Source organism: Panthera leo, chromosome D1 (genome assembly GCF_018350215.1).
Source record: "Panthera leo isolate Ple1 chromosome D1, P.leo_Ple1_pat1.1, whole genome shotgun sequence".
NCBI lineage: Eukaryota > Metazoa > Chordata > Mammalia > Carnivora > Felidae > Panthera > Panthera leo.
In genome coordinates this window covers 20,654,506-20,682,001 of record NC_056688.1, presented here as the reverse complement: position 1 = coordinate 20,682,001, position 27,496 = coordinate 20,654,506, and the positions used below count along the sequence as shown (strand labels likewise).

The following is a 27,496-nucleotide window of genomic DNA, read 5'->3' as shown; positions in this document are numbered from 1 at the left end:
TTGGTCACCCGCCACCCAGAATCGGGGCCCCGGCACTATCTGGGGGCGAGCTCCTGGGAAGCGGCCCACCCTCCCTGCCCCTCCCCAGAGATCTGCGGCCGACGGGAGCTCCCGCCTCTTGCCCCGCCCCTCCGGACCTTCCTGCGGAGCAGAGGGCGGGCGTGGACGGGACCGAGGTGGAACGAATTTTGGAGCTCAGACGGGAGGCCCCGGTGGCTTTGGGTGTGGGTGGCACGCCCAGCTGGAGAAGCCGGTGCAGGCTGATGAAGCCGAAGCTGCCGGGTCTTGGTGGATCCTGGTCGGAGCGTAGCTGTTCCCAGGGGAGGTGAGAGGTGGATCAACATGGACCCCTTCGACAGCCCAGCTGCCTAGAGCCAGCCGTGCTGCTCGCCTCCGAGCTGAGCTGTCACCGAGGCGCAAACCCGAGAAGCAGCTGAGCAACTGGAATTTGTGAAGTTCCGGGGTGGGCGGGGAAGGTACTGTCCGTGGTGCTGAGCCGGATCCCAGCAACGGGCTCCGGGGAGGGCGCGCGAAGCTGCTGATCGGCTCCCTCGAACTGGGGCGGTGCACTAGGGTGGTTTGGAGCTGAAACCCCCGCCCGGCTCGAAACCCCCTGAAAGCCTCCCCAGTCGCCGGCGCTTGGCCCTCATTTCAGTCCGAAAGTCGCCCCCTTGGGGCAGTTCATCCCAAAGGGTTTCTTCTAAAGTATCTGAGAGGGCGAGTTCTTGACCGAGGGAATCTCTCTGTTTAGCCCCGGAAGCCACCCGCCAGAGAAAAGATGCCTGCCTTCAACAGATTGTTTCCCCTGGTTTCCCTCGTGCTCATCTTCTGGGGTAAGTACCAGCACCCTGCCATGCGAGATGCAGATAACAGTAATAATGCCAACAATAATAACACTAATTGATGTCGTTTGTAACAAAAGGAGCCTTGGTTGGCTTCTCTCTATGCATGTCTGCCAGACATGGAGATCCATAAGGGTTACATGACAGCTGGGATTTTGAGACTGGAAAAACACCTCACTCCCCTGCTGTTAATTAATTCCAAAGTATTTTTTCCCTTTTCCTTTTGTTGAAAGGGAATGCAGTCACGTTCATTATGAAAAATCTCGGTTGCATTTACCTTTCATTTTTCAATGAAAAATCATTGGGTCTTCAAATTAATTCCCACGTATTTTTTTAAAAAGCTAAATGCATGCATTTTGAGAATGAAAACACGTTGTTGAGCCATTTATTTAATTTTAATAAGGAAAATAGGCTTCAGCCATTTGCAGCTACGTCTTTGATAAATAGGCACCTGGGCATTGCATCTTTATTCTTTTTCATGAACATGTGAAGCTAAGGTGCTTTGGTGTTTGGGGAGCTATGTTTTTTGCTTTCAAAAACGAATAGGTTCTTGTTTGCTGTGAGGAAATAAGGTGACCTTCTCCCTCCAAATAAGGAAGACCTTCACTTGCAACACTAAGGCTAAGCAGAGTGGTGTCAGAGTAGGGTACCTGCATGGGTGTAGAGAGAGCTAATGAGTCTACGTGATAACATCTGTATATGTGATTGAGAGAATGCTTTACTGTGTCGTTTATGCCTCAGTGTTTGAATGTGTGTTAGTGTATGTCTGAGCATGTTAGTATGGGCATCTGAATGGATTGGTGAAGATGTGTGTGTGTGTGTGTGTGTGTGTGTGTGCGTGTGCACGTGTGTGTGATTGCTGTATAGTTCTAGGCATCCCTCTCTTGGTGACTCTGATTAGATCCTCAGGTCAAATACAGGTGCTGTTCAGTTGATATATTGCTTCACATGATCGTCTACATTTCTACTTTTTACATGCTTTTACCTTTATGCTAAAAGTCAATAACCAGGATAATTGTGCCCACTTGCTTTATTGAAACTAGGCGTGTGGGATTTATTCTCCCGTGGTTGGCATGAAACTCATTCTACTTGTGCAGTGGCAAATATGCTGATGGGAATTGCCTCTTTGCCTTAGTATCACTTTATTAAACCTCCAGGACTTATTGGCTGCCAGCATTATCTGGATTTTACATGTGACCAAAAGCAGAGCCAAGCTTCATGTTGAACAAAATGCATGATGAGACAGTCTGGAAAGGACAAAGAGGGAGAGTAATGCCAGTCCCAAGGGCAGATTCATCACCATCCATCCCCAGTAGAGTGACTAGACCTGAAGATGAAGCAGACATAGTGGGTTGCCAATGATCTCACCTGCCTTGACGATTTAAGGCTAGGATTTCCTCAGGGGAGGCTAAGACTAGGGAAATGAGCCTTAGGAGAGGTTAGTCTGGCTGGAAAAGAAAGAGTATTGATAAATCAATGGAAGATAAAGTTGCAGAGAAGGACTGGGGTGAGATTCTACAGAGCTTTTCTTCCCAAACCTTAATTTAAATTTTTAGCATCCCTGCCTGAATTCCAGTGGAAGGGTTGAGGGTGCCACATGCTAAGCCCTTTTTAGGACTTATAAAGCCTGGCTTGGAGTCTTAGCTGTGCCATTAGCTTGCTATGTAACAACCTTAGAGTATCTGGTTCCTCACATGGAAAGGTCGGAAGTTGGGGCAGATAACATCTAAGACTGAAAAGTAAGGAAATATTTACAAAATATTGCTCGACTTGGTAGCATCCACCCCTCTCCTCACCTCCACTTTCCACCCCATCCCCAAAATAAAACCTTTGGAAGAAGCATGCACATCACACCCATCATGTGCTCATTCTCAGCTTCTTTGGCTCATGAAGCTTAAAAGCTGCAGAAGGAAAGAGGGATGGTTCAGGAAACCTGGTCATCAAATGTAAGAGAAGGGCCTCATTTCACAAATGCAATTTCATTTTATTTGAATGTAATTCTAGGACTGGAAACCACTTTGACTAGATGCATTCTCCCTTCCCAAGTTGCTTTATCACATGATGCAAATATAAATGGAAAGAATATTTTCCATTGTATTATTTTCTGCATATATTGAAAAAAAGTTCCCTTATTTCCTTTAATAAAGTATATAATAATAATTAAAAAAAAACCCTACACTTCCCTGGTGCTTTATGGTTTGCGAAGCACTTTTCAATCTGTTACTTCTTTTTGGTCACCATGTCAATCCTTGGGGGTAGCTAGGGAAAGTAATATTACTTCCAGTTTAGATGTGAGAAAATGAGCTCAGGGAGGGGGAAGGACTTGCCAGAGAGCTCTTGTCTCCTGATTTCAGTCTTCCAGTGCTTGTTCTGGCACTTCTAATGAACACATGTACTGCTATGCAGGATTGCCGGATGGGCTCTGTCCTCACATCCCTCTTCAGAGCCACCACCCTCCCACCCCTCCCGCCATGCCTTTCCTTTGCCCTCCCCATCCAGGCCCTAGTGTCTTCTCTGCTCTTCCTCTCTGGGTCTAGTCCCCCACATGTGTGCTCTGTTGGGGATGCTTTCCTCTCGTCCCCCAGAAGCTCATCATGCACCCCATTCTTTTCAAGGCTCTGCTAAGTGACTGGCTAACCTGATAGACAAATCATTTCAGGTTGTTAATGCCTACAGATAACTTCATTTATTACCCCTTTTGGCAAATATTTACATTCTAATAAAAGCCTGCATTATCTTAGCACAAAGGAATGCATTCTAGAGCAAGCTCAGGAGGGGCAAGCTAGTAATGGCCAAAGAAGAAAAAGATTTGAGGGTATTAGAGGAGTTGGTTCAACACATATTACTCTTCACCTCATGATAGATTGATACTATTCCTTAGTTAAATATAATCATTAGTAATATATCTACCTAGTCTACCTTCTCATAAGTTTCCTCATTTATTACTATAGAAATTGGAGAAGAGACCAGAAGTCAAATGATTTGGCCAAGATTATTCCAGGAGTTTATCATTTACAGTCAGCAATGTGGATTGAGTATCTACCATATGTACGACCTTTTCTTGGGTATCTAGAGGATTTCACAGAGAGGCAGTGGTGTACTAGAGACTCATGGGGTGGGGAAACAGATTTCACCTCTTGATGGAAGAAACATCACGTCATATGGCAAAGGGCAAGCAAAGAGACAGGAGAGAATTTTGTGACCATTTTGCAATGTACTATCCAGGACTTCATGAGCAGAATTCTTATGCCTTGAAACTGGACTTTGGCCATGAGAAGGGAATCAGTAGTGCTTGTTCTCTGATGGTACACTGGGTTGCTGTCATCTCAGGAGCAACTCAGGAAAAAGAGAGATTGCTGTGCAAGCCACAGCCATCCTCCTGATTGCATATATTTTGCCCTCCCTCCTTTAAATGAACTAAATGTGCTCCTATTTAAGACCAATTCATCTACTTGCTCACTAAAGCACATCAGCTGGCACGTATTCGAGGATGTTGGTCCAACAAATTGTTCTTTTTCAAAGCCCAGCAGCTCTGCTACCGCCTTCATCCAAGCCAAACCACTGAGCCATCTCTCAATGTGATCAGTGTACCAGCCTCTTAACTATCCTGTTTGCTTCCACATTGTCCTTAGTCACCTCTTCCGTTTATTCTCAACATAGCCAGGTCATGTCAGTTTGTACCAATCATGTTATTCTTCCACTCAGAACACTCCAATGGTCCCCATGTCACTCCAAGCAGAAGTCCAAGTTCTAATCAAGACCAGCCATGATCTGGCCCTGGCTTATGTCTCCTTTCTCACTTTGTTCCCTGGGCTTCATTGTGCTCTGCTTTCGACAGACACTCCTACCCTAGGACCCTTGAAATGCTATTTCCTCTGTTTGCACACTTCCATGGAGATATTCATATATCTCCTTTCTTGCCCTCATTTCTTTCCTTCAGTGCCTGCTCGATGTCACCGTCTCAGTGAGGCTGTCTCCGATGTTCCCATGCGCCTCTACTCTGTTTTACTTTTTCTCATTAGTACATACTACAATGTCATGTTTCTTATTTTTATTACCCTCCTCTGGAATGCAGGCTCCATGAGAGTAGGAATGGTTTCTGTTTTGTCCCCTGTTGCATTGTCAGTGCCTAGAACAGTGCCTGGCATACAATAAGCACGCAATATATTTGTTGAATAAGTGGGCAGATAAATGAAGGAGAAAATACATTAACAGGTGATATATGTCCAAAGCACATTCATATAGATCATTCCATAGAATTCCCATGATGACGCTATTAGATGTTATTTTCAGCATTCTGTTGATGAATAATCTGAGTCTCAGAGGTTAAAGAGTAGATACACACAGGCCTTCAGTTGCCAAATTCATTTTCTTCCTGCCTCTGTATTTGTAACTGTGCATTCCTTGGTACATCTTCCTATGCTACTTTCGAAGTCATCATCACTGAACTAACTTATCTTTACCATGTCTCATTAAATATGAATGTGCCTCAAAGCTGCCTGCCACACAGATTTCTCAGTGCACATTCTCTGCACCTGTATTCGTTCCCAAACTTTTGCACAGACCACACCTTCTTTTCTTTTCTTTTCAACCAGGCTTACAATCGAGACTTCAAACACATCACATATTGAAAGTGTTTCTGATCAGTTCTCTCTAGATAGAGATCCTCTCTCCATGAAAGTGATGGTCCATATACAGAAGCGGGAGACTCTTTTGCAGACTGCCTGATAAGACCAGCCCCAGCTAGCTTGAGAGTTTTAAAACCAATTAGTTTTATTTCCCCTTGATGTTTTAAACTCATCATAGTGCCACTTGTGTGTTTGTTTAAAAGATTTTTAATGTTTATTTATTTTTGAGAGAGAATGTATGAGCAGGAGAGGAGCAGAGAAAGAGGGAGACACAGACTCAGAAGCAGGCTCCAGGCTCTGAGCTGTCAGCTGGCTCTGAGCCAGACGTGGGGCTCGAACTCACGGACGGTGAAATCATGACCTGAGCTGAAGTCAGACTGAGCTACCCAGGCACCCCAGCGTACTAGGGGTGATATTTTTAAATATCAATGTGTATTGTTTCATTTTCTTTAGGAGTTTTGTTTTTATTATTAATTCATGGAAAGGTAGCACTAGAAGGGGACTTAGAAGTCCTGACATAAGATCATCCCATTTTTGAATCTTCCATACAATAAACTCTTACCAAATAGTTTTTTGTATTTGTAATCAGCTTCAGCACCAGAAAATTCTTTTTTTTTTTTTTTTTTTTTTTAATGAGCCAAGTTTACTTTCTTGTAACTTTTGGAATTAGACACAATCGAATTTCTCTTCCACAGGCCTTCAAATACTTGAAGGCAGATAAGTTCTAGAAGTGTCCAAGCCAGACACCCCCAATTCTCCCATCTGTTTCTCCCCAGACGATGTCTCCAGACCCTTCTCCATCTTGCTCCTTGCTGGGCATGCACTCACTGAACAACTTCCTGTTGTCAAGTGTGACAGCTGAACTGATCGGAACGGTCCAGATTTGTTCTGCACGGTGCACAGGCACTGTCTCTCCCTCGTTGTGCACATCGTGCATCTGTTAACGCAGCCCACATTTGCACTCGCTTTGTTGGCGGCCTCATCCCACTTTTGACTCATCCTGAACGTGCAGTCTGATGTACTCACCCTATTTTTATGGGCCACAAGTTTCTAGAGGGCAGAGACCATAAGTCCAGACCTCCATGTGGCAGGCAAGCTATCGCCCCAACCTGACCTCTCTCCAGATTTTTAACTTTGTCTCTCTCTACTCCTCTGCAAAAAGCATTGCTCTAGCCCAGTGGCCAGCTCACCGTCTTCCTCATCTGCTGTTCCAGCCTCCACCAGGCGTCGGAATTACCTACTTTTTAAAATAAAATTCAGACGCAATGATTATCTCTCCATGGCTTGCCAACATCTGACCCCTCATGTTGTGAAGGCCACACAAAGGTCTTCACAACGTGGTCCCCGCTCCCTTTCTAGACCCCTGCCTCATCTTCCTTCTCTTCCTCTCTCCCCAGCCCAACCAGGAATAACTGGCCCTCCTCTGGGAACAGAACACGTCACCAGCATGGCACTCGCCATGGTCCCGTTTGATGATACTTAGAAGTATGCGTTCCCTGCTAGATTATAAATGCCTTCACGGTGTGGTTGGTGTTTTATTCATCTTTGTGTCAGCCTCGCATCAGGCCTGGCACAGAGTAGATTTCGGTGAATGGTGGTTGAATGAAGGGTGCATGGATGGGTGGGTATGTGTGCCCCCGGTTTCCCACCGAGACTCTAAGTCTTTGAGGGCAGGGCTCAGGGCTGCACCCCGGGAGGCTTTCAGTCAACTCAGAGTCATCCGTGGCTCCTGCAGCCCATGCCCTGCCTGTTCTGAGCGCGCATCCTGGGGAGCCCAGGTGAAGACGTACACGCAGGTACATGCGATCTTCAGGTTTGTCTCATGATTCTTCCTTCTCTGTCTCTTCTCCCTCCCTCTTGTTCTCCAATGCCGCTCTCCTGGTGCCCTCCTCCCCAACACCTCCCTGTCCCTTCCCTGTCACTGGGCCCCTCTCCAGTCAGTGTCTGCTTCCCTGTGTGTGTGGAAGTGCCCTCGGAGACGGAGGCCGTTCAGGGCAACCCCATGAAGCTGCGCTGCATCTCCTGCATGAAGAGAGAGGAGGTGGAGGCCACCACGGTGGTGGAGTGGTTCTACAGGCCCGAGGGCGGTAAAGATTTCCTTGTATGTCTGGCTGCTGACTCCGGCCTTTCTTTTGCTTGCCTCTGCTGTTATGTGCCTGGCTCCCGAGAGTCTGGGGAACGAGGCTCTGACAAACCCTGGCTCTTTCTTTTCAAAGCGTTGACAGCTCCCCAGCAGATAACTGACGGCCTTAGTGTAGCCCAGCCTCTGTGATGGGAAGGGCACTTGGCCAGCCGCAGGCATTCCTGGTTACCAGCGGGGGAAGGGGGAGAAGAGAGAAATGGCATGTAGAGCCTACCGCGTGCTAGCCACCCCACAAGGCACTTTGCAGGTGCTTTCACGGGCTCTTGTGCACCATCACGTCGGACGGATTAAATTAGTAGAAAGATGGAAATAACACTCAGCCTCATTCTATGGGAGAGCATAGGTTAGCTCATTGAAATCTCGCAATCCCAGTGAAAAAAGAATGGCAGGGATGACCCAGGCTGATGTTCAACTGGTATACCCAGTACAGCCGCATCTGTGAGTGAACTATTCGAATAGGTCTATAATGGGCACTCGCCGTGCTAAGCTTCCCAAGCGGCCTCACCATCATCGGTCCCACTGGGAACCTCCAGACCTCCCCCACGCAACTACGGGATCATCCTGACGGAACGGGGCGCCTCCGAGACTCCGCTCTGTGCTGTGGCTGGTGTCAGCTCGGCCTGGTTCGTGCCACGGCCAGTACCGTTACATGCTTTGAATATCACCTTGGGGATGACCCTTATTCACACTTTCACGGACTCTGGAACCCACGCTGCCTGGGTTTGATTCTCCACTCTACAGCTTGTTAGTTCTGTGCCGTATGACAACTGGCTTCACCTCTCTGTGCCTCCGTTTCCTCATCTCTAAAATGGGGATGCAAACCACAGCTACCTCATACAATTGTTACCTTCAAAGTTGTTAGCTTTCTTTTTTTTTTTTAATTTTTTTTTTAACATTTATTTATTTTTGAGACAGAGAGAGACAGAGCATGAACGGGGGAGGGGCAGAGAGAGAGGGAGACGCAGAATCGGAAGCAGGCTCCGGGCTCCGAGCCATCAGCCCAGAGCCCCACGCGGGGCTCGAACTCACGGACCGCGAGATCGTGACCTGAGCTGAAGTCGAAGGCTTAACCGACTGAGCCACCCAGGCGCCCCATTAGCTTTCATTTTTAAGGCATTTAGAATAGCTCTGGAATATAGGAAGCATGATACACGTGTTTGCTAGAGAAAAGGTATACGTACGTGAGTGAGGTACACGGAGGCCCAAAGAAGTTAATAAGAGACCTTAGATTCGAACCAGGTTGTCTGACAGCACATACAAAGCCCTTTTTACTGAGCTATCTCACCTTCTTGAAGGCGAGTTTCTTCTGTACAAAGACTTAATGGAGACGATAGCAGGGTGAAATTGAGTGCTCCAATCAAGTGTTTGTTCCAGAACTGGAACCAGTAAATTTCCCTGAAATCTCGGGCTTCCCTCAGAGTTGACTGTGACTGAGGCCGGTCCCCAGGGGACAGGAATCTGGATGTCTAGGCCCGATGCAAAGGCCCCCATTGGCCTCAGGCCTGGTTGTGTGCCAGCCACCTACTCTGCTTCTGCGTCTGCCCAGAATGAGTAGAAGCTGACTCAGAAGGAGGAAAAGAAACTTTAAAAATTGTAGTGGACAAAGCGATGCTGTCTGCTAGAAATTCCTGTGAAAATGGAAATGTTCCATATTTGTGCTGTCCAATACAGTAGCCACTAGCCACGTGTGGCCACTGAACCCTTGAAATGTGGCTAGTGCAAATGAGGAAGTGAATTTTACATTTTCACTTCTAGTCATTTAATTTTTTTTTTAATTTTGTTAATGTTTATTTTTGAGAGAGAAAGACACACAGACAGACAGAGTGCAAGTAGGGGAGGGGCAGAGAGAGAGGGAGACACAGAATCCGAAGCAGGCTCCAGGCTCTGAGCTGTCAGCACAGAGCCCGACGCGGGGATCAAACTCACAAACCGTGAGATCGTGACCCGAGCTGAGGTCAGATGCCCAACCGACTGAGCCACCCAAGCACCCCATCTAGTCATTTGTTTTTTTGTTGTTTTTTTTTTCTAGTCATTTAATTGTTAGCATGAGTAGTCTCCATACGGCAAGTGGAGACTAGAATGGGCAGCACGGCTGTAGAGAATAAAAAGGTGTGTCAGAAGGTGGAAGTGCTTGAGAAAAGAAATTTCGAGACCACATTTCAGTTATAACTCAGCCCAAAGTGAAAAACCTGCATATCTTTTGGCAGCTCTCTGCTCAACCATGACACTTTGGCGCCCAGGGTCCCCTTCCTGTGGCCTGGCCCAGACTGACCACATCCCCTCAGTGGCAACCAGATCAGAGAGTCCAGTCTTGAGGCCAAGGCTTTACGATGTCTTCGTGACTCGTGAAGCTGCCTCTCTCGGTCTCTATGCTCTGTTCTCCCACTGGCTGCCCTCGTGACACAGCTTACTCTCTTGCTCTGTCTGTCTCCTTCCAATTCTTTCTTTCAGTTTCCCCCTCCTGGTCTATCTGCTTTACTCACCTTCTTTTGTTCTCTTTCTCTGTACCTCTTTTTTCCTGCCAGCCTTCTTCCTGTCTACTCCTGTCTGCGTCTTCCTTTGCTGTGTCTATACGCCCTGATACCTGTTTACCTTTGCTCATCTTTCCCTGCCTCTCTCTCTCTCTCTCTTCCCTGCCCTCCCCTGAGCCTCCTCATCACACTCCCAAACTTGGGATCTCCTTGTAACTTTGCCCGCTCCCTCCCCTGTCCATGCACGACTCTGCTCCTTTTCTCTGCCCTGTCCCCATCCCGGCCCCCCTACCCTGTTTTCTCTCCTGGCCCTACTCTCTTCTGCTTCTCTACCTGCAGATCTATGAGTATCGAAACGGCCAGCAGGAGGTGGAGAGCCCCTTCCAGGGGCGCCTGCAGTGGAATGGGAGCAAGGACTTGCAGGATGTGTCCATCACCGTGCTGAACGTCACCCTGAATGACTCTGGCCTCTACACCTGCAACGTGTCCCGGGAGTTCGCCTTTGAGGCACATCGCCCCTTTGTGAAGACTACACGGCTGATCCCCCTCCGAGTCACCGAAGAGGGTGAGGCTGGGACGCAGGGTCGCGGGGGTGCCCTCCTCTTAGGGGAGGGAGGACAGTGGGTTTCCACACAAATGAGACCTCTGCAGAGTGCAAAGCCCATATATCTGGAGGGGTGACATCTAAAAATGTCACCATTGATTTAACTTCCTTGAGTGGCCAGCTTCCTGCAAACTGCCTGACAGCTTGCCTGTCTGTGCCTTTCCTCAAAGCAGAAAGGCTCAGAGATGACGGGAGAAATACCTGTTCCCTGATCCCCTGACTTCTCATCCTTAGAGAAAGAAGTCAGCCTCCATGAAGCCTAAAACTGTCAACTCAGCTACACCTTCTTCTCTGATCTGTGTTGAATCCCTGACTCAATGGGCAGGGGAAATCTCATGAGCTTATCTAGAAGTCCTCTAACCCTCCTGTGTGGAAGCCATACATACCTCTGAACCAGTGGTGCTCAAATCTCAGCAAGCCTCAAAATCCTCTGCAGGACTTAAAATGCAGACTTCCTGCTTCTGTGGATAGAGTCTGAGAGTTTACATGTCTAACAAATTGCCTGGAGATGCCCATGCTGCCTGGGACCGCACTTTGAGAACCACTGCTCTAAACCAAGTCTTCTGTCTTCCCCAAAATGACCACACAAGCAATCCCTTTCCCATCCCCTGGCATCTATCAGTGCAAAACCTCATTCTCAACTGGAAGAAAAAAAACTTTCTAGTCTTTGGCTTAAAATCTTCAGATTTCCCACAGCCAATTTCTTATGAGGGTGGGAGGTGGGGGGATCCTTCCATCAACCCAATTCAAATGTTTCTGTTTTAATCCAGTCCAGAATCTTGAGGGTAAAGTTAGAATGTGCTCACACACTGCTCTGTTCTGGTTTCAAGGGACTCAGAAAACTGTGGTTTCCAGCCGCTTGCAAACACTCCCTCATGCGTCAAAAGACCGATATATGCCATCTCCTTTTGTGTCTTCTCATCCAGGCTACGTGATGGCTCCATTTTTCTTAGACTGTTCCCAGGCAATCTATTTCCAGCATACTCTTAGCATTATCACTGCCCCAAGAGGCAGGATGGTGAGCAGGTAAAAGGTGCGGGGCATGAAATAAGAAGTCAAATTCATGATAGCGTTCTTCCTAGGATTCCCAAGAATCCCGACTTCCAGGCCACAAATTTCCTCATTTTTTCCTCCTGTTATTGCGATAGAATTCATGAAGCAAACTTGAGAGTGCACGGCAGGGCAAGAGATGTCATGATTTTGTCCTGATGTGGACAACATGACTAAAACGAAAGGTAGGTCAATTTTTTTGAACGTGCAGAAGCACTCTCGGACCACTGGCATTTAGACCTGATAAGCCATTCTCCCTCTCTGAACCCATCACCTCTTGTGTACAGCGCGTGCGTTGGGCTAGAAGCTCTCTGAGGTATTTTTCTGTTTCGAAGTTCCATTTTCCCTTCTGTTTACACACCTCTCCTCCCCGGGGAAAAGAGGCTGGCGCCCTCTACTGGTCACTGCCGGAACTGTTGGCTGGTGACGCCGATACTAGGAAGGCGCCGCCGGTGTCTCTCAGGCTCTTGCCTCCAGAGTCCCTGGCGCAGCCCGTGGAAAGTGTGGCAAAGCTGAACCTGTCCGCCTCCGGGGCACCAGAGCCAGGCTTGGGTAAGAATAGAAGGAAGACGAGTTTGTTATCAGAACCACAAAGCCTCTTGGGATGTTAGGGCTGGAAGGAAGCTTGGCTTTCATTTCCTGCAGAGGTTCTGAACAAAGAGCAGGCAGGCCTCAGAATTGCCCAGGGGCTTTCCTCGCGTGTAGCAGTCTCCCTACCGCTCTTATGAGCCTGAGCTCTGTGGCCTGGAGTGAGGTCTCGCGTATGTAAGTAGAAATGACCCCCCAGGTGATTGATTGGAGGGTGCAGCTCTGGTGCCCCTCATTTTGCGGCGGGGAGATCGGTGAGGCGCTTGCCCAGAGATAGGAAGCGAGTTAGCGCCAGACGCGGGCCTACGGACCAGATCTTTTGGCTACCGGGCTAGCTCTATTTCCAGTACATCTTTCCCTTTGACCACCATCTCTCTTTCTGCTACTCCTTTCTTTTCCTTCTTTTCATATCTTTTCCTTTCTCCTCCCCCCCTTCTTTTCCCTCCCCTTTTTTCCTTCCTTCTTTCCTTCCTCTCTTTCTTTCTCTCTTTTCCTCTGTGACCCGTGGCCGCCTCTGAGAATACCCCCCTCCCCGCAGCCAAGATCTGCTTTCATAAGGCTCAGAGCGACAGGCGCCACCACAACGCAACGTGCTACATCTCCTCCAGTCCCGTGGTCCCACAGAATCTCCCTAGTTCTTGGCTCGAGCTGAACGTATCCTGTCCTAAGCTCTGACCTCCTGGCTCTAAGACAGAAATCTGAGATCTAGAAGCGACTAAAAATACTGAGCATGGATAGCTTCCTGTGTTCCTACTTCTGGGCTATTGCATTTAAAAAGAGCGTGCTTTAAGCCAAGAACATCACAAATCAGGTATTACCCAGCCCACAAAAAAGATACTTTATGTGCATGGCGTTCTGTGGCGCATGCTGTATTTATGACCTCCAGCTCCAGTCAGGAAGCCTGGATGATCGTGGAAGCTTTGGATTGCTTCTCTGAGCTGAAGGTCATGGCTATGGCTATTCTGTGCTTTTAAGCAGTGAGGCCTGATGGATGACTGGGGCCTATGAATAACCAAGGACCATGAATCTAATTTGCTGGAGGAGTTAGCAACAGGAAATGTGGCTACAAACTTCTTTCCCACTAGAAAGGACGATGTGGACCAGGACCTTTGCCTTATATCATCTTTTAATTGTCATTCTGGTTGGCTGTGAAACAAAGATCAATGTTTATTTGCATTCATTCACTCAACAAATACTTATTGAGTACTGCAAATATTCCAGGATTAGACAACAGGCTGATAATGTAGAAATAAGTGAAATATGTTCTTAATAAGCACACCGTCAGTGGAGAAGAGAGAGAAACACATCACAGCACAACCCGAGAGGTATTAGAATGCGCGGATGAGAAAAGTGCACAGAGAAGTACATGAATAGCTCTGCACGAGAGGCCGAAGAAGGTTCCACAGAGGAAGGGACTTTGGTGGAGTTTGGAAGAATGGTCGGGACACTGAAAAGCAGGAGGGGATGTTGGGAGAGAGGTAGCTGAGGGGTGTGCAATACAATTGAGGAAGAGGAAATGGGGATGAATAAACGTCTACAGATCCCCAAAGAGCCCACAGTGTAAATGAGAAGTGAAGTTTTGCTGGTCCACTGAATGGAAATGAGGAGAAAAGGGCTGGATTGTGAATCTTGCTTGCCACGTTCGTGGTCTGGTCTTTATCTTGAGGGCGGGATGGAACACAGAAAGGTTTAAAGCGTGAAAATAGCAGGGTCAGTTTTGTGTTTCAGAAAGCCTGGGTAATATGTGGAATGCTCCAATACTCATTTTTGTTTGGGTTTGGGATGGCCTGGAAGAAAGATGAACTGGGAAGGACCCTGTTTCCAGTCCAGACTTGTAGAGGCTATGCCCAGATCACTGGGTGGGCCGACCGCACTGGCCCCGTACATGTTTCCCATGCTCACTCGCTCTGCCACTCTATGCTCAGTGGTTGAACTAGACCTGTCCCTCACATGTGTGTAGACTTTCACATCTCACCGGATATTCCTGAATACACTAGGTAAGGTAAGGTTGTGAACTGTCACCCTTAATTTACAAGTTAAGAAAGAGAGTTTCCAATAAGGGAAGTGACTGTCCACACAAAATTGGGACCCGGTTCTTCCATCTCACCCCGTTCCAGGATTCCTTCCACGGCTCCCTTTTCCCCTCCACTCCTCATTCTTTCTCACCCCCATCCCCGCCCCCACTCCCACTCCTGAAAAAAGTCAGCGAGGAAGCTGACAGACAGGAGAGTCAGAGTCATTGAATCTCTTTGACGCCTTCTCAAGTTCCTTAGAGCCAGGGCTAATTTAAGCCATACTTAAAAAAAAAAAAAAAAAAAAAAAAGGTCTCATATATCTCCGACCCAATGACAGTTCCGGGTTTGTCGCACATGCACGTTCTGAGCCTCACTGTCCCCCTTGCAGCTGGAGAGGACTTCACCTCTGTGGTCTCAGAGATCATGATGTACATCCTCCTGGTCTTCCTCACCTTGTGGCTGCTCGTTGAAATGATCTATTGCTACAGGAAGGTCTCAAAGGCCGAAGAGGCAGCTCAAGAAAACGCGTAAGTTCCAAGATGCCAAAGTGATGGTAGCTAGCACCTTCAGAGTGTTCGCCCTCACGGACGAGGTGCTAAGCGATTGACACACTCCTCCACTTGCCTCACAACCACCTTTGAGGTAGGCAGCGTTCATATACCCATTTTACGGATAAGAAAACCGAACCTGGGAGAGTGTGCCCGGGACCGTGATAAGAGGCAAAGCAAGGTCTGGATTCATGCCTGCTAACTCTTACCCTGTACTCTTAACCACTGATGGAAAGCCCATAGCTACCATCACAATCCCATGAAATTAGCATTATTATGACCATTTTATGAAGCGGGCTTACAGAGGGTTGTGTGGCTTGCTGAGGCCATGCGGATGATGAACGGAGAGGCTGGGATTTACCTCTCTGTTCCGAAAGTCCGTGCCCTCTCTGTCGCGCTCAGCTGTTTGTTGTACACTGTGGAGCTCATCGGGCCATCTGGGCCCTGCCTTTTATCAGCTAAGGAGCTCCGAGCCACATGTTCTTGCCCCTGGAGCCTGGCAGCAATTGGATACGCGGAGTAGAGGCTCTCATCCTCCAATGTCCAGACTGCACCTCGGCCATTTTCACCAAGGCCCTAGTCACTCGGGAGTGAGCACATCTGAGAAAAAGATGGGGTCTGAGGGCCCAGGGGGCCCCTCTGGCCTGTTATTTGGGGAGAAGAAAAAACAGAACTCTCATAGATTTACAAGGCTGGCAACATGGCCGAGGGGATACCTAAAAGCTGTAGACTATTATCACCTAAAAATGTTCGATATTTTGCATGATATCTATGATCCCAGGCAAGTAAAAATTACAACTGATACAAGGTTAGAAAGTATTGATATACAAGGGAGGCTGTCGTTCCTGGCGGAACCTAGGGTGCTTGGGTTTTAGTGCTCTGACAGGAAGTGCCCACACTTGGACAGGAAGTGTCTACAATGGGGCCTGCACAGAAAATAGAGTCATATACCCACTTTATGGATGAGAAAACTGAACCTGGGAGAGTGTGCCCCGGACCATGTGGCCCGAGGCCCCCAGCAGAGCCCGGATCCTCAAAGAGCTACAACACATGCAAAGGACAGATCAGAAAATCAGTCCACCCGCCTGGGGCAAAGCCAAGGAAACATATCCATCTTGGCCTGACTCCCAAGTAGAAACCTAAAAGATTCTTGAGAATTAGTAACCGCAAGCCCACTCTCACAATGTTTGGGATTTAAATTTTATACTACTTACATGATCCAGAAAGCTTCAAGCTGAGAAAGTCAATTAAAAGATTAATCCTCAGACAGCGATCACCACGTAGAAGCAAATGAAAAACCATTCTGAAGGGACCTACCCCACAGCTGAGGCTTAACAGGATTCCCTACATAAAGCATTGCTGAATCTGATTTCACAATCTGATCCAAAGCTAAAAGACACAGCAGCAAACAATCCAGCACAAGCAAGAGAAGTAACAAATGGCAAGATTACATCCCAGGAACTTCAGACACAAAAAGGACCTGGTAGAAGTTAGAAAATAAGTTTATTTAAAAGAGTGAAAGCAAGGGGCACCTGGGTGGTTCAGTTGGCTAAGTGTCTGACTTTGGCTGAGGTCATGATCTCACAGTCCATGAGCTCGAGCCCCATCCACATTGGGCTCTGCGTTGACAGCTCGGAGCGTAGACCCTGCTTTGGATTCTGTGTCTCCCTCTCTCTCCGCTCTCCCCCACTCACGCTCTGCACTCTCTCTCTTTCTCTCTCAAAAATAAATAAACATTTAAAAAAAGTTTTTTAAAAAGAGTGAAAGCAATTAAAAGAGGAACCAAAAGCCTAAGAACAGAATAAGTTGCGAAGAAAAAAAGAACAGGCAGATTTTAAATAGGAAGCTTAAAATCTGGAAATGAAAAATAAAGTCAATAAATTTTAAAACTTGATGGATTGGTTCACCAGAACAGTAGATAACAGACACGCTGGAAACAAATGTAAGGAAGTTATAGAGAATGAAGCGCAGAGATATAAAAGGCTGGAATATCAGACTGAAACATGAAGAAAGAAAATGAGAATATCTCTTAGAATAGAACAGAGAAGGGGGAGAGGAGCCAAGATGGCGGAACAGCATGGAAGTTTTTTGTGTGCCTCGCGTCCCTGAGACAGAGCCAGACCAACACTAACCCATCCTGCACACCTAGAAAACTGATCTGAGGATTAACACAACAGTTTGCACAACCTGAACCACAGAATTCAGCAGGTACCCGGCGCGGAGAGGTGAACTGGGGGAGACAGAAGCCACAGAGGGCAGGGAGCTGCTTTTGCATGCGGAGAGAGGACAGAGGCCGCAGTCTCTGGGTGCAGTCTCTGGGTGTCAGCAGCAGCACGGTCCCGCAAATGTTCCCGGGTGCGGCCGGCACCTGGCCATTGCTCAGTGAGACCCTCTGCAGAAAGGGGCCAAAGCCGCAGTCCCTCAGAAGTAAGGAGTCGGGAAACACAGCCGCGTCTGAGACAAAACTCGGGAGGGAGGTGCTGCCTGGGGCTTGGTCACGAACCGTGTAAAAGCGGGGAGTAGATGGAAGCCGAAGACAAAGGACGGGTGCACGATTGCTGATCGGGGAGAACAGAATTCAGATACTACAGACCGGGTGGCTGGGTGACGCCATTTAACCGCTCCCGCGCATGCGCATACGCACCTACGAGCGCCACAACCATCTGCCCCAGTAAGCTAAGCAGCGCCATCTAGTGGAGAACAGAGCCATTACGCTAAGCCCCGCCCAACTGGGCCAACCTCGAGCTTCAGGAACACAAATCTCTCCGCCAGCTTAGTTTATGGACTATAAAGGGCTTCATAGTTTGACTTCTAAGGGAAAATGAAGTAATTTCAGTCGTATTTTTGTTCCACTGGCTGTTTGCCAGTCCATCTATTCAGTTTTCTTTTTTTTTTCTTTCTCGTTTCTTTTCTTTTTCTTGAATACAGAAAGAGAAAAAAATTCATCTTTATTTTCAATTTTTATTAAAATATTTTTCAATTTTTTTCTACTATATTTTTTACTTTTTTTGGTGTGAAAAAGATGATTTTTTTTAATTAATTTTTTTAACGTTTTTTATTTATTTTTGAGACAGGGAGTGACGGAGCATGAACAGGGGAGGGTCAGAGAGAGGGAGACACAGAATCTGAAACAGGCTTCAGGCTCTGTGCACTGTCAGCACAGAGCCCAACGCGGGCTTCGGACCCATGGACTGCGAGATCATGACCTGGGCCGAAGTTGGCCACCTAACCGACTGAGCCACCCAGGTGCCCCAAAGATGATTTTATTAAGGCATGGGGACAGGACCCATGGGCAGGAAGAGCTGCCTATATTTTTTACTTTTGTGTAAATTTTTTCAAATTCTATTTTACTTCCATCATTTCATTTTAGTCTACTTCAGTGTATTAATTTTTTTCAAATTTTCAAATGATTTCCTTTTTTTTTTCTTTCCTCTTTTTTCTCTAATCTGTCAAGCCCCTTTCAACACCCAGACCAAAACACACCTAGGATCTAGATCTAGCATCATTTACCCGATTTTGTGTGTGTGTTTGTTTTTAATTTTTTAATTTTTTTAATTTTAATTTTACCTCATTAATTCCTTTTCTCCCTTCAAAATGATGAAATGAAGGAATTCACCCCAAAAGAAAGGGCAGGAAGAAACAACAGCCAGGGAATTAACCAACACAGATACAAGCAAGATGTCTGAACCAGAATTTAGAATCAGGATAATAAGAATACTAGCGGGAGTCGAAAATAGATTAGAATCCCTTTCTGCTGAGATAAAAGAAGTAAAAGCTAGTCAGGATGAAATAAAAAATGTTATAACTGAGCTGCAGTTGTGAATGGAGGCCACGGCAGCAAGAATGGATGAGGCAGAACAGAGAATCAGCAATATAGAGGACAAACTTATGGAGAATAATGAAGCAGAAAAAAGGAGGGAGATTAAGGCAAAAGAGCACGATTTAAGAATTAGAGAAATCAGTGACTCATTAAAAAGGAACATCATCAAAATCATAGAGGTCCCAGAAGAGGAAGAGAGAGAAATAGGGGTAGAAGGATTATGTGAGCAAATCATAGAGAAAAACTTTCCTAACCTGGGGAAAGACACAAACATTAAAATTCAGGAAGCACATAGGACTCCCATTAGATTCAACAAAAACCAACCATCAACAAGGCATATCATAGTCAAATTCACAAAATATTCAGGCAAGGAGAGAATCATGAAAGCAGCAAGGGAAAAAAAGTCCTTAACCTACAAGGGAAGACAGATCAGGTTTGCAGCAGACCTATCCACAGAAACTTGGCAGGCCAGAAAGGAGTAGCAGGATATATTCCATGTGCTGAATCAGAAAAATATGCAGCCAAGAATTCTTTATCCAGCAAGGCCGTCATTCAAAATAGAAGGAGAGGTAAAATGTTTCCCAGACAAACAAAAATTAAAGGAGTTTGTGATCACTAAACCAGCCCTGCAAGAAATTTAAAAAATTTTTTTAACATTTATTCGTTTTTGAAAGGCAGAGAGAGACAGAGTGTGAATGGGGGAGGGGCAGAGAGAGAGGGAGACACAGATTTCTAAGCAGGCTCCAGGCTCCAAGCTGTCAGCACGGAGCCCGATGTGGGGGCTTCAACTCATGGACTGCAAGATCATGACCTGAGTCAAAGTCAGCCGCCTAACTGGCTGAGCCACCCAGGTGCCACCCAGGTGCCCCATCTACAAGAAATTTTAAGGGGAACTCTCTGAGGGGAGAAAAGATGAAAAAAAAATAATAATAAAGACCAAAAGCAACAAAGACTAGAAAGGACCAGCGAACACCACCAGAAACTCCAACTCTACAAGCAACATAATGGCAATAAATTCATATCTTTCAGTACTCACTCTAAACATCAATGAGTCCATGCTCCAATCAAAAGACCTAGGGTAACAGAATGGATAAGAAAACAAGATCTATCTATATGCTGTTTGTAAGAGACCCACTTTAGACCTAATGACACCTTCAGATTGAAAGTAAGGGGATGGAGAACCATCTATCATGCTAACGGTCAACAAAAGAAACCAGAGTAGCCATACTTACATCGGGCAATCTAGACTTTAAAATAAGGACTGTATCAAGAGATGAAGAAGGGCATTATATCATTATGATAATTAATTATAATTTATATTATTATTAATTATCATAATTAAGAATTATGATAATTATATCATAATTAAAGGGTCTATCCACCAAGAAGACCTAACAATTGTTAACATTTATGCGCCAAATGTGGAAACACCCAAATATATAAATCAATTAATCACAAACATAAAGAAACTCATTGGTAGTAATACCATAATAGTAAGGGACTTCAATACCCCACTCACAGCAGTAGACAGATCATCTAATCAAAAAATCAACAAAGAAACAATGGCTTTGAATGACACACTGGACCAGATGGATTTAACAGATATATTCAGAACATTTCATCCTAAAGCAGCAGAATATACATTCTTCTCCAGTGCACATGGAGCGTTCTCCAGAACAGACCACATACTGGGTCTCAACAGCCCTCAACAAGTACAGAAAGACTGAGATCATACCATGCATATTTTCAGACCACAATGCTATGAAACTCGAAATCAACCACAGGAAAAAATTTGGAAAGGTAAGAAACACTTGGAGACTAAAGAACATCCTACTAAAGAATGAATGAGCTAACCAAGAAGTTAAAGAGGAAATTAAAAAGTTCATGAAACCAATGAAAATGATAACACCACAACCCAAAACCTCTGGGACGCAGCAAAGGCAGTCATACGAGGAAAGTTTATAGCAATCCAGGCCTTCCTAAAGAAGGAAGAAAGATCTCAGATACACAACCTAACCTTACACCTTAAAGAGCTGGAAAAAGAACAGCAAATAAAACCCCAAAACAGCAGAAGGCAGGAAATAATAAAGATCAGAGCAGAAATTAATGCTATCAAAACCAAAAAAACAGTAGAACAGATCAATGAAACCAGAAGCTGGTTCTTTGAAAGAATTAACAAAATTGATAAACCATTAGCCAATTTGATCAAAAAGAAAAAAGAAAGGACCCAAATAAATAAAATCAAGAATGAAAGAGGAGATTGGGGCGCCTGGGTGTCTCAGTTGGTTGAGCGTCCGACTTTGGCTCAGGTCATGATCTTGTGGTCCATCCGTGAGTTCAAGCCCCGCTTTGGGCTCTGTGCTGACAGCTCGGAGCCTGGAGTCTGCTTCACATTCTGTGTCTCCCTCGCTCTCTGCCCCTCCCCCACTCATGCTCTGTCTCTCTCTCAAAAATGAATAAACATTAAAAGAAAAAAAAAGAGTGAAAGAGGAGAGATTGCAACCAACACAGCAGAAATAAAAATAATAAGAGAATATTATGAGCAATTATATTCCAATAAAATGGGCAATATGGAAGAAATGGATAAACTCCTAGAAACATATACACTACCAAAACTGAAACAGGAAGAAATAGAAAATTTGAACAGACCCATAACCAGTAAGGAAATTGAATTAGTAATCAAAAATCTCCCAAAAAAGAAGAGTCCAGGGCCAGATGACTTTCCAGGGGAATTCTACCAAACATTTAAGGAAGAGTTAACACCCATTCTCTTGAAGCTGTTCCAAAAAATAGAAATGGAAGGAAAACTTCCAAACTCTTTCTATGAAGCCAGCATTACCTTGATTCCAAAACCAGAGACCCTGCTAAAAGGGTGAACTATAGACCAATTTCTCTGATGAACATGGATGCAAAAATCCTCAGCAAGATATTCGCCAACCAGATCCACCAATACATTAAAAAAATTATTCACCACATCCAAGTGGGTTTTATACCCGGGATGCAAGGCTGGTTCAATATCCACAAAACAATCAATGTGATTCATCACATCAATAAAAGAAAGGACAAGAACCATATGATCCTCTCAATAGATGCAGAGAAAGCATTTGACAAAATACAGCATCCTTTCTTGATAAAAACCCTCAAGAAAGTAGGGATAGAAGGATCATACCTCAAGATCATAAAAACCATATAAGAAAGACCCAACGCTAATGTCATCCTCAATGGGGAAAAACTGAGAGCTTTCCCCTTAAGGTCAGGAACAAGGCAGGGATGTCCACTCTTGTCCCTGTTATTCAACATAGTATTGGAAGTCTTAGCCTCTGCAATAAGACAACACAAAGAAATAAAAGGCATCCAAACCAGCCAGGAGGAGGTCAAACTTTCAGTCTTCACAGATGACATGATACTCTATATGGAAAACCCAAAAGATTCCACCAAAAACCTGCTAGAACTGATCGATGAATTCAGCAAAGTTGCAAGATATAAAATCATTGCACAGAAATCAGTTGCATTCCTATACACCAACAATGAAGCAACAGAAAGAGAAATGAAGGAATTGATCCCATTTATACTTGCACCAAAAACCATAAAATACCTAGGAATAAATCTAACCAAAGAGGTGAAAAATCTATACACTGAAAACTATAAAAAGCTTATGAAAGAAATTGAAGAAGACATACAAAAAAATGGAAAAAGATTCCATGCTCCTGGATAGGAAGAACAAATATTGTTAAAATGTCAATACTACCCAAAGCAATCTACGTATTCAATGTGATCCCTATCAAAATAACACCAGCATTCTTCATAGAGCTAGAAGAAATGACCCTAAGATTTGTTTGGAATCAGAAAAAAACCCGAACAGCCAAAGCAATCTTGAAAAAGAAAACCAAAGCAGGAGGCATCACAATCCCGGACTTCAAGCTATACTACAAAGCTGTAATCATCAAGACAGTGTGGTACTGGCACAAAAACAGACACGCAGATCAATGGAACAGAACAGAGAACCCAGAAATAGACTCACAAACGTATGGCCAACTAATCTTTGACAAAGCAGGAAAGAATATCCAATGGAAAAAAGACAGTCTCCTCAGTAAGTGGTGCTGGGAAAACTGGACAGCGACATGTAGAAAAATGAACCTGGCCCACTTTCTTACACCATGCACAAAAATAAACGCAAAATGGATGAAAGACCTAAATGTAAGACAGGAAGCCATCAAAATCCGAGGAGAAAGCAGGCAAAAACCTCTTTGATCTTGGCCGCAGCAACTTCTTATTCAACATGTCTCCGGAGGCAAGGGAAACAAAAGCAAAAATGAACTACTGGGACCTCATCAAAATAAAAAGCTTCTGCACAGCGAAGGAAACAATCAACAAAACTAAAAGGCAACTGACAGAATGGGAGAAGATGTTTGCAAATGACATATCATATAAAGGGTTAGTATCCAAAATCTATAAAGAACTTACAACTCAACACCCAAAAAAATAATCCAGTGAAGAAATGGGCAAAAGTCACGAATAGACACTTCTCCAAAAAAGACATCCAGATGGCCAACCGACACAGGAAAAAATCCTCAACATCACTCATCACCAGGGAAATACAAATCAAAACCACAATGAGATACCACCTCACACCTGTCCGAATGGCTAACATGAACAACTCAGGCAACAACAGATGTTGGTGAGGATGTGGAGAAAGAGGATCTCTTTTGCATTGTTGGTGGCAATGCAAGCTGGTGCAGCCACTCTGGAAAACAGTATGGAGGTTCCCCAAAAAACTAAAATTAGAACTACCCTACGACCCAGCAATTGCACTACTAGGTATTTATCCAAGGGATACGGGTGTGCTGTTTCGAAGGGACACATGCACCCCCATGTTTATAACAGCACTATCCACAATAGCCAAAGTATGGAAGGAGCCCAAATGTCTATCAATGGATGAATGGATAAAGAAGATGTGGTATATATATACAATGGAGTATTACTCGGCAATCAAAAAGAATGAAATCTTGCCATTTGCAATTCCGTGGATGGAACTGGAGGGTATTATGCTAAGCGAAATTAGTCAGAGAAAGACAAATATCATATGACTTCACTCATATGAGGACTTTAAGACACAGAACAGATGAACACAAGGGAAGGGAAGCAAAAATAATATTAAAACAGAGAGGGGGACAAAACATAAGAGACTCAAATATGGAGAACAAACAGAGGGCTATTGGAGGGGGGATGGGCTAAATGGGTAACACCTAACAGAGGGTGTGTGGGGGGGATGGGCTAAATGGGTAAGGGGCATTAAGGAATCTACTTCTGAAATCACTGTTGCACTATATGCTAACTAATTTGGATGTAAATTTTAAAAAAATAAAATTAAAGATTAAAAAAAAAGAATAGAATAGAGAAAATGGAGGAGAAACAATATTCGGAGATACAATGGCTAAACAGAGCATGACTTCTCAGATTCAGGAAGCACGCATGTCCTGAGCAGGATAAATATTAAATGTAAACACCAATCAGGGTTGCTTGGGTGGCTCAGTTGGTTGAGTTTCCAACTTCAGCTCAGGTCATGATCTCACAGTTTGTGAGTTCGAGCCCTGCATGGGGCTCTGTGCTGACAGCTCAGAGCCTGGAACATGCTTTGGATAATGTGTCTCCCCCTCTCTCTGCCCCTCCCCTGCTCACGCTCTCTCTCTCTCAAAAATAAACATTAAAAAAAAAAAATCAAACACCAATCATCTTTAAAGTGATAAATGGCAGCCACTGAGATAACCTCCAGCAAATACCATCTGTGTTATAATATTAGACACGTCTCCCTGCTTCTATTAATATTATATTGCAGTTTGTGGGTAGTGTACTAAGTAAATACAAAGGGGAAAAAAAGAGTAAAAATTGTAAGGGAAGAAACTAAAGAATCATGATTCACACCCAGTATAATTATCTACTGTTGGTTTGAAACCTCCTATGGAGCTCCCCGGCTGTCACCTGAAACCTGCCCCCATACACGGAAGGCAGGGAGAGACTGAAGGAAGACGCAGGCCACCCCGGATTGGGAGCTGGCAGGTTGAGTGAGCCAGGGTGCGAACGGAAGGCTTTTCTAGGGCAGCCACAAGATAAGCCTGCCAGAGTCTTAGAGGTTTATGTAGAGAGGCCTTAGCTGGGTTTGGACATGTATATTGTCCAGATAGTCTTAACACCACATCCGTGTCCTAAGATGTGGCCTTGGAGCAGCTTCTGGGAGTGGGGAAGGCAACTGGAAGGGACACCCCAAGGAAAGTGGAAGGGGGAGCCCCTGATTGCTGGGGTCCAGCTTACAGGTCACCTGGCAGCCACATCCTTTCCATGACCCCCTCTACCACCTACATAGAAAATACAATGGAATCTACAGACAAACCATTAGAGTGAGTGAGAATGTTCCACAAGACTGTTGATACAAATCACAACATAAAAGTATAAAAACCACCTATGGTTCCAGCCACAAAAATTTAGAAAAACATTTAAATATTGAAAACATTGGAAAACATTTCCGTTACAGTAGCAACAAACAGTCTCCAGTACCTGGGAATACATTTGATAAAAACGTGCAAGACCTTTGAGGAGAAAAGCACAAAACTTTACTGAAAGACTTAAGACCTAAATAAATGGAGAATAAAAGCTCGCTGTTGTAAACACGGCAACTGTCTCCTAAATTAGTCTGCAAATTCAATGGCATTTCAATCAAAATACCCATTAGATTGTTCAAGGAACTCAATTAGCTGGTCTTAAAAGTCACATGGAAGAGCAAAGAGCCAAAACTAGTCTAAACCAAGCGATGGCCAGATAGTGAATATTTTAGGCTTTGCAGGCTACACAGGGTCTCTGTTGTATATTGTTCTTTGGTTTTTCTTCTTTGTTCGTAACCCTTACAACTGTTCTTAGTTCACGAGCCATAGTTTGCCTATTTCAAAAAAAGAACAATACTTAAGGAAGGTGGCTGGTAGGACTTTTCCTATCAGATATGTAGATTTCTTATAGAGAAATTAAAGAATTTGTTGATACTGTCTTAAGCATACAGCACAAAGAGAATAAAACAGAGAGCCCCCAAATAGATAAGTGTGTACATACAATTTTAAATAATATATGACAGAAGTGGCACCACAATCGCTTAGGGAAGAATGAACTCTCCAATATATGGTAGAAGGACAATTCCTTATCCATATGGAAAAGAAAGTAAGAGTCCCCATCTCTCACAGTAAACAAAAATAAGTTGTAAGTGGATGTAGAGATGAGATAAAACGTAAAACTTGAAAATTCTATTAAGGGAATAGAAGACAGTATCTTCATTACACACAGAGAGGAAAAATGGATAATTTTCATGACACTATATCTAAAAATCTTTTGTTCATTACAAGAATCCATAAACAAAGGTTAGAGAGAAACCACAGACTGGGAGAAGATTATTTTCAAGACACAAAACGATCAAAGAAAAATCCATGAGAGAGACATCTCAGAAGGAAAGCTGCCAAAGCAAATGAACAGTCTAATTACAGAAGCAGTAATCCAAATAGCCTATAATCTTATGAAAAATGTACATCAGCAGTGATCAGGGAAATAAATGTTAAAGCAACTATAAAATATAATTTCACATCCATCAGTTTGGCCAACATTTTAATCTAACAATAAGAAGTCCTGAGACCCATGTGGATAAATGGGAAGATTCACACACTGCTAGTGGAGGGAAAAAATAAAAACGCCTATTATTCTAGTTCCCTATGAAAGGACCATTCTAGTTTTCTCTTGGGACACACAGGAAGAAGGAAACGCAGAGCTATTCTATAGATGTCCTTGTTCCTGTGCCCTTGTTCTTTCCCTTTTCTTGTGTTCCCACCCCTGGGTACTAAAGTATTGATTCTCTCCCCCCATCTGCCCTCCTCCAGGTCTGACTACCTTGCCATCCCATCAGAGAACAAAGAGAACTCTGCGGTACCAGTGGAGGAATAGAAGGGTGTGACTGAGGTGATGTACAGGGAAGGGCAGGCGAAGGTGGATAAGGATGGCAGCTTGTACAAGTGACTTGGTCACCCACACCCAAGTGACTTTAAATTTGACCCCGTAGATTTCTACCCTACCCAGAGTTCCCACCCTCGGGGTACTTCTTAAAGTCGATATCCAGGTCACAAAGCTCTGTGTGACGTCAAGCCCTTCAGAAAGTGAATTGCTTTGGCCTGAGCAATGTGAACTTCTTACCCACAGCGACAAAAAGTAGTTCCCCCACTCCCTCCTTTGTAAGGATTGTGGATTTGGTCAGTGTCTTTGGCTGGCCTGGACTGGGCCAGGCTGGAAATTCTCAGTGAGTTGTTTTATTGTTGGTAGGTGGGCTGAACACTGAGGGACTGGATATTCCAGGTTCAGCGATGTTAACAGCATCAGGAGGGTGCCCCAGGGGCCAGATCACTTCCCTTCATGCATCCATCCTTCTATTCATTCATCATGCATCCACTCACCTCTGAACTTTCACCTCTGACTTCTAACTCCATCAGACCTCTACACACCATAAGACTTGGCCAGTACTGAGGAGTAAACATTTCTACACGGACTCAACCTCACCCTGTTCCAGCTTTCAAGCAAGGAGCTCCCATGCCAACTGGACTTCCCTGTGCTCCAAATGACTTTGTACAAATGCTGAAGATGGCACACCCCTCTGTCCCTAACTGGTTGGAACTGGCTCATTCTTCTTTGTTGCAAGTGAATGGATGTCTTAATGGAAGGAAGAATGATTAATTTGGTTAAAGCAGGAGCATCATGAAGTGGGAT

At 44.9% G+C, this 27,496-nt stretch overlaps 1 protein-coding gene across 1 annotated transcript; it reads left to right on the top strand.

Annotated features, from left to right (window-relative positions):
* Nucleotides 1–159: 159 nt before the first annotated feature.
* SCN3B (sodium voltage-gated channel beta subunit 3) lies at nt 160–26,850 on the top strand. The gene is made up of 6 exons (XM_042906622.1): nt 160–325; nt 752–833; nt 7,408–7,571; nt 10,424–10,649; nt 14,730–14,868; nt 26,620–26,850. Exons 2-6 carry the CDS (start codon nt 779–781, stop codon nt 26,681–26,683), a joined length of 648 nt encoding a protein of 215 aa, XP_042762556.1. The 5' UTR covers nt 160–325; nt 752–778; the 3' UTR covers nt 26,684–26,850.
* Nucleotides 26,851–27,496: the final 646 nt, after the last annotated feature.

Bases quoted from the DNA above. Each gene is read 5' to 3' on its own strand.
- SCN3B (XM_042906622.1), top strand. From the start codon at position 779: ATGCCTGCCTTCAACAGATTGTTTCCCCTGGTTTCCCTCGTGCTCATC. The intron at 834-7,407 runs GTAAGTACCAGC...GCCCCTCTCCAG, and splicing joins CCTCGTGCTCATCTTCTGGG to TCAGTGTCTGCTTCCCTGTG. The intron at 7,572-10,423 runs GTATGTCTGGCT...CTCTACCTGCAG, and splicing joins AGGGCGGTAAAGATTTCCTT to ATCTATGAGTATCGAAACGG.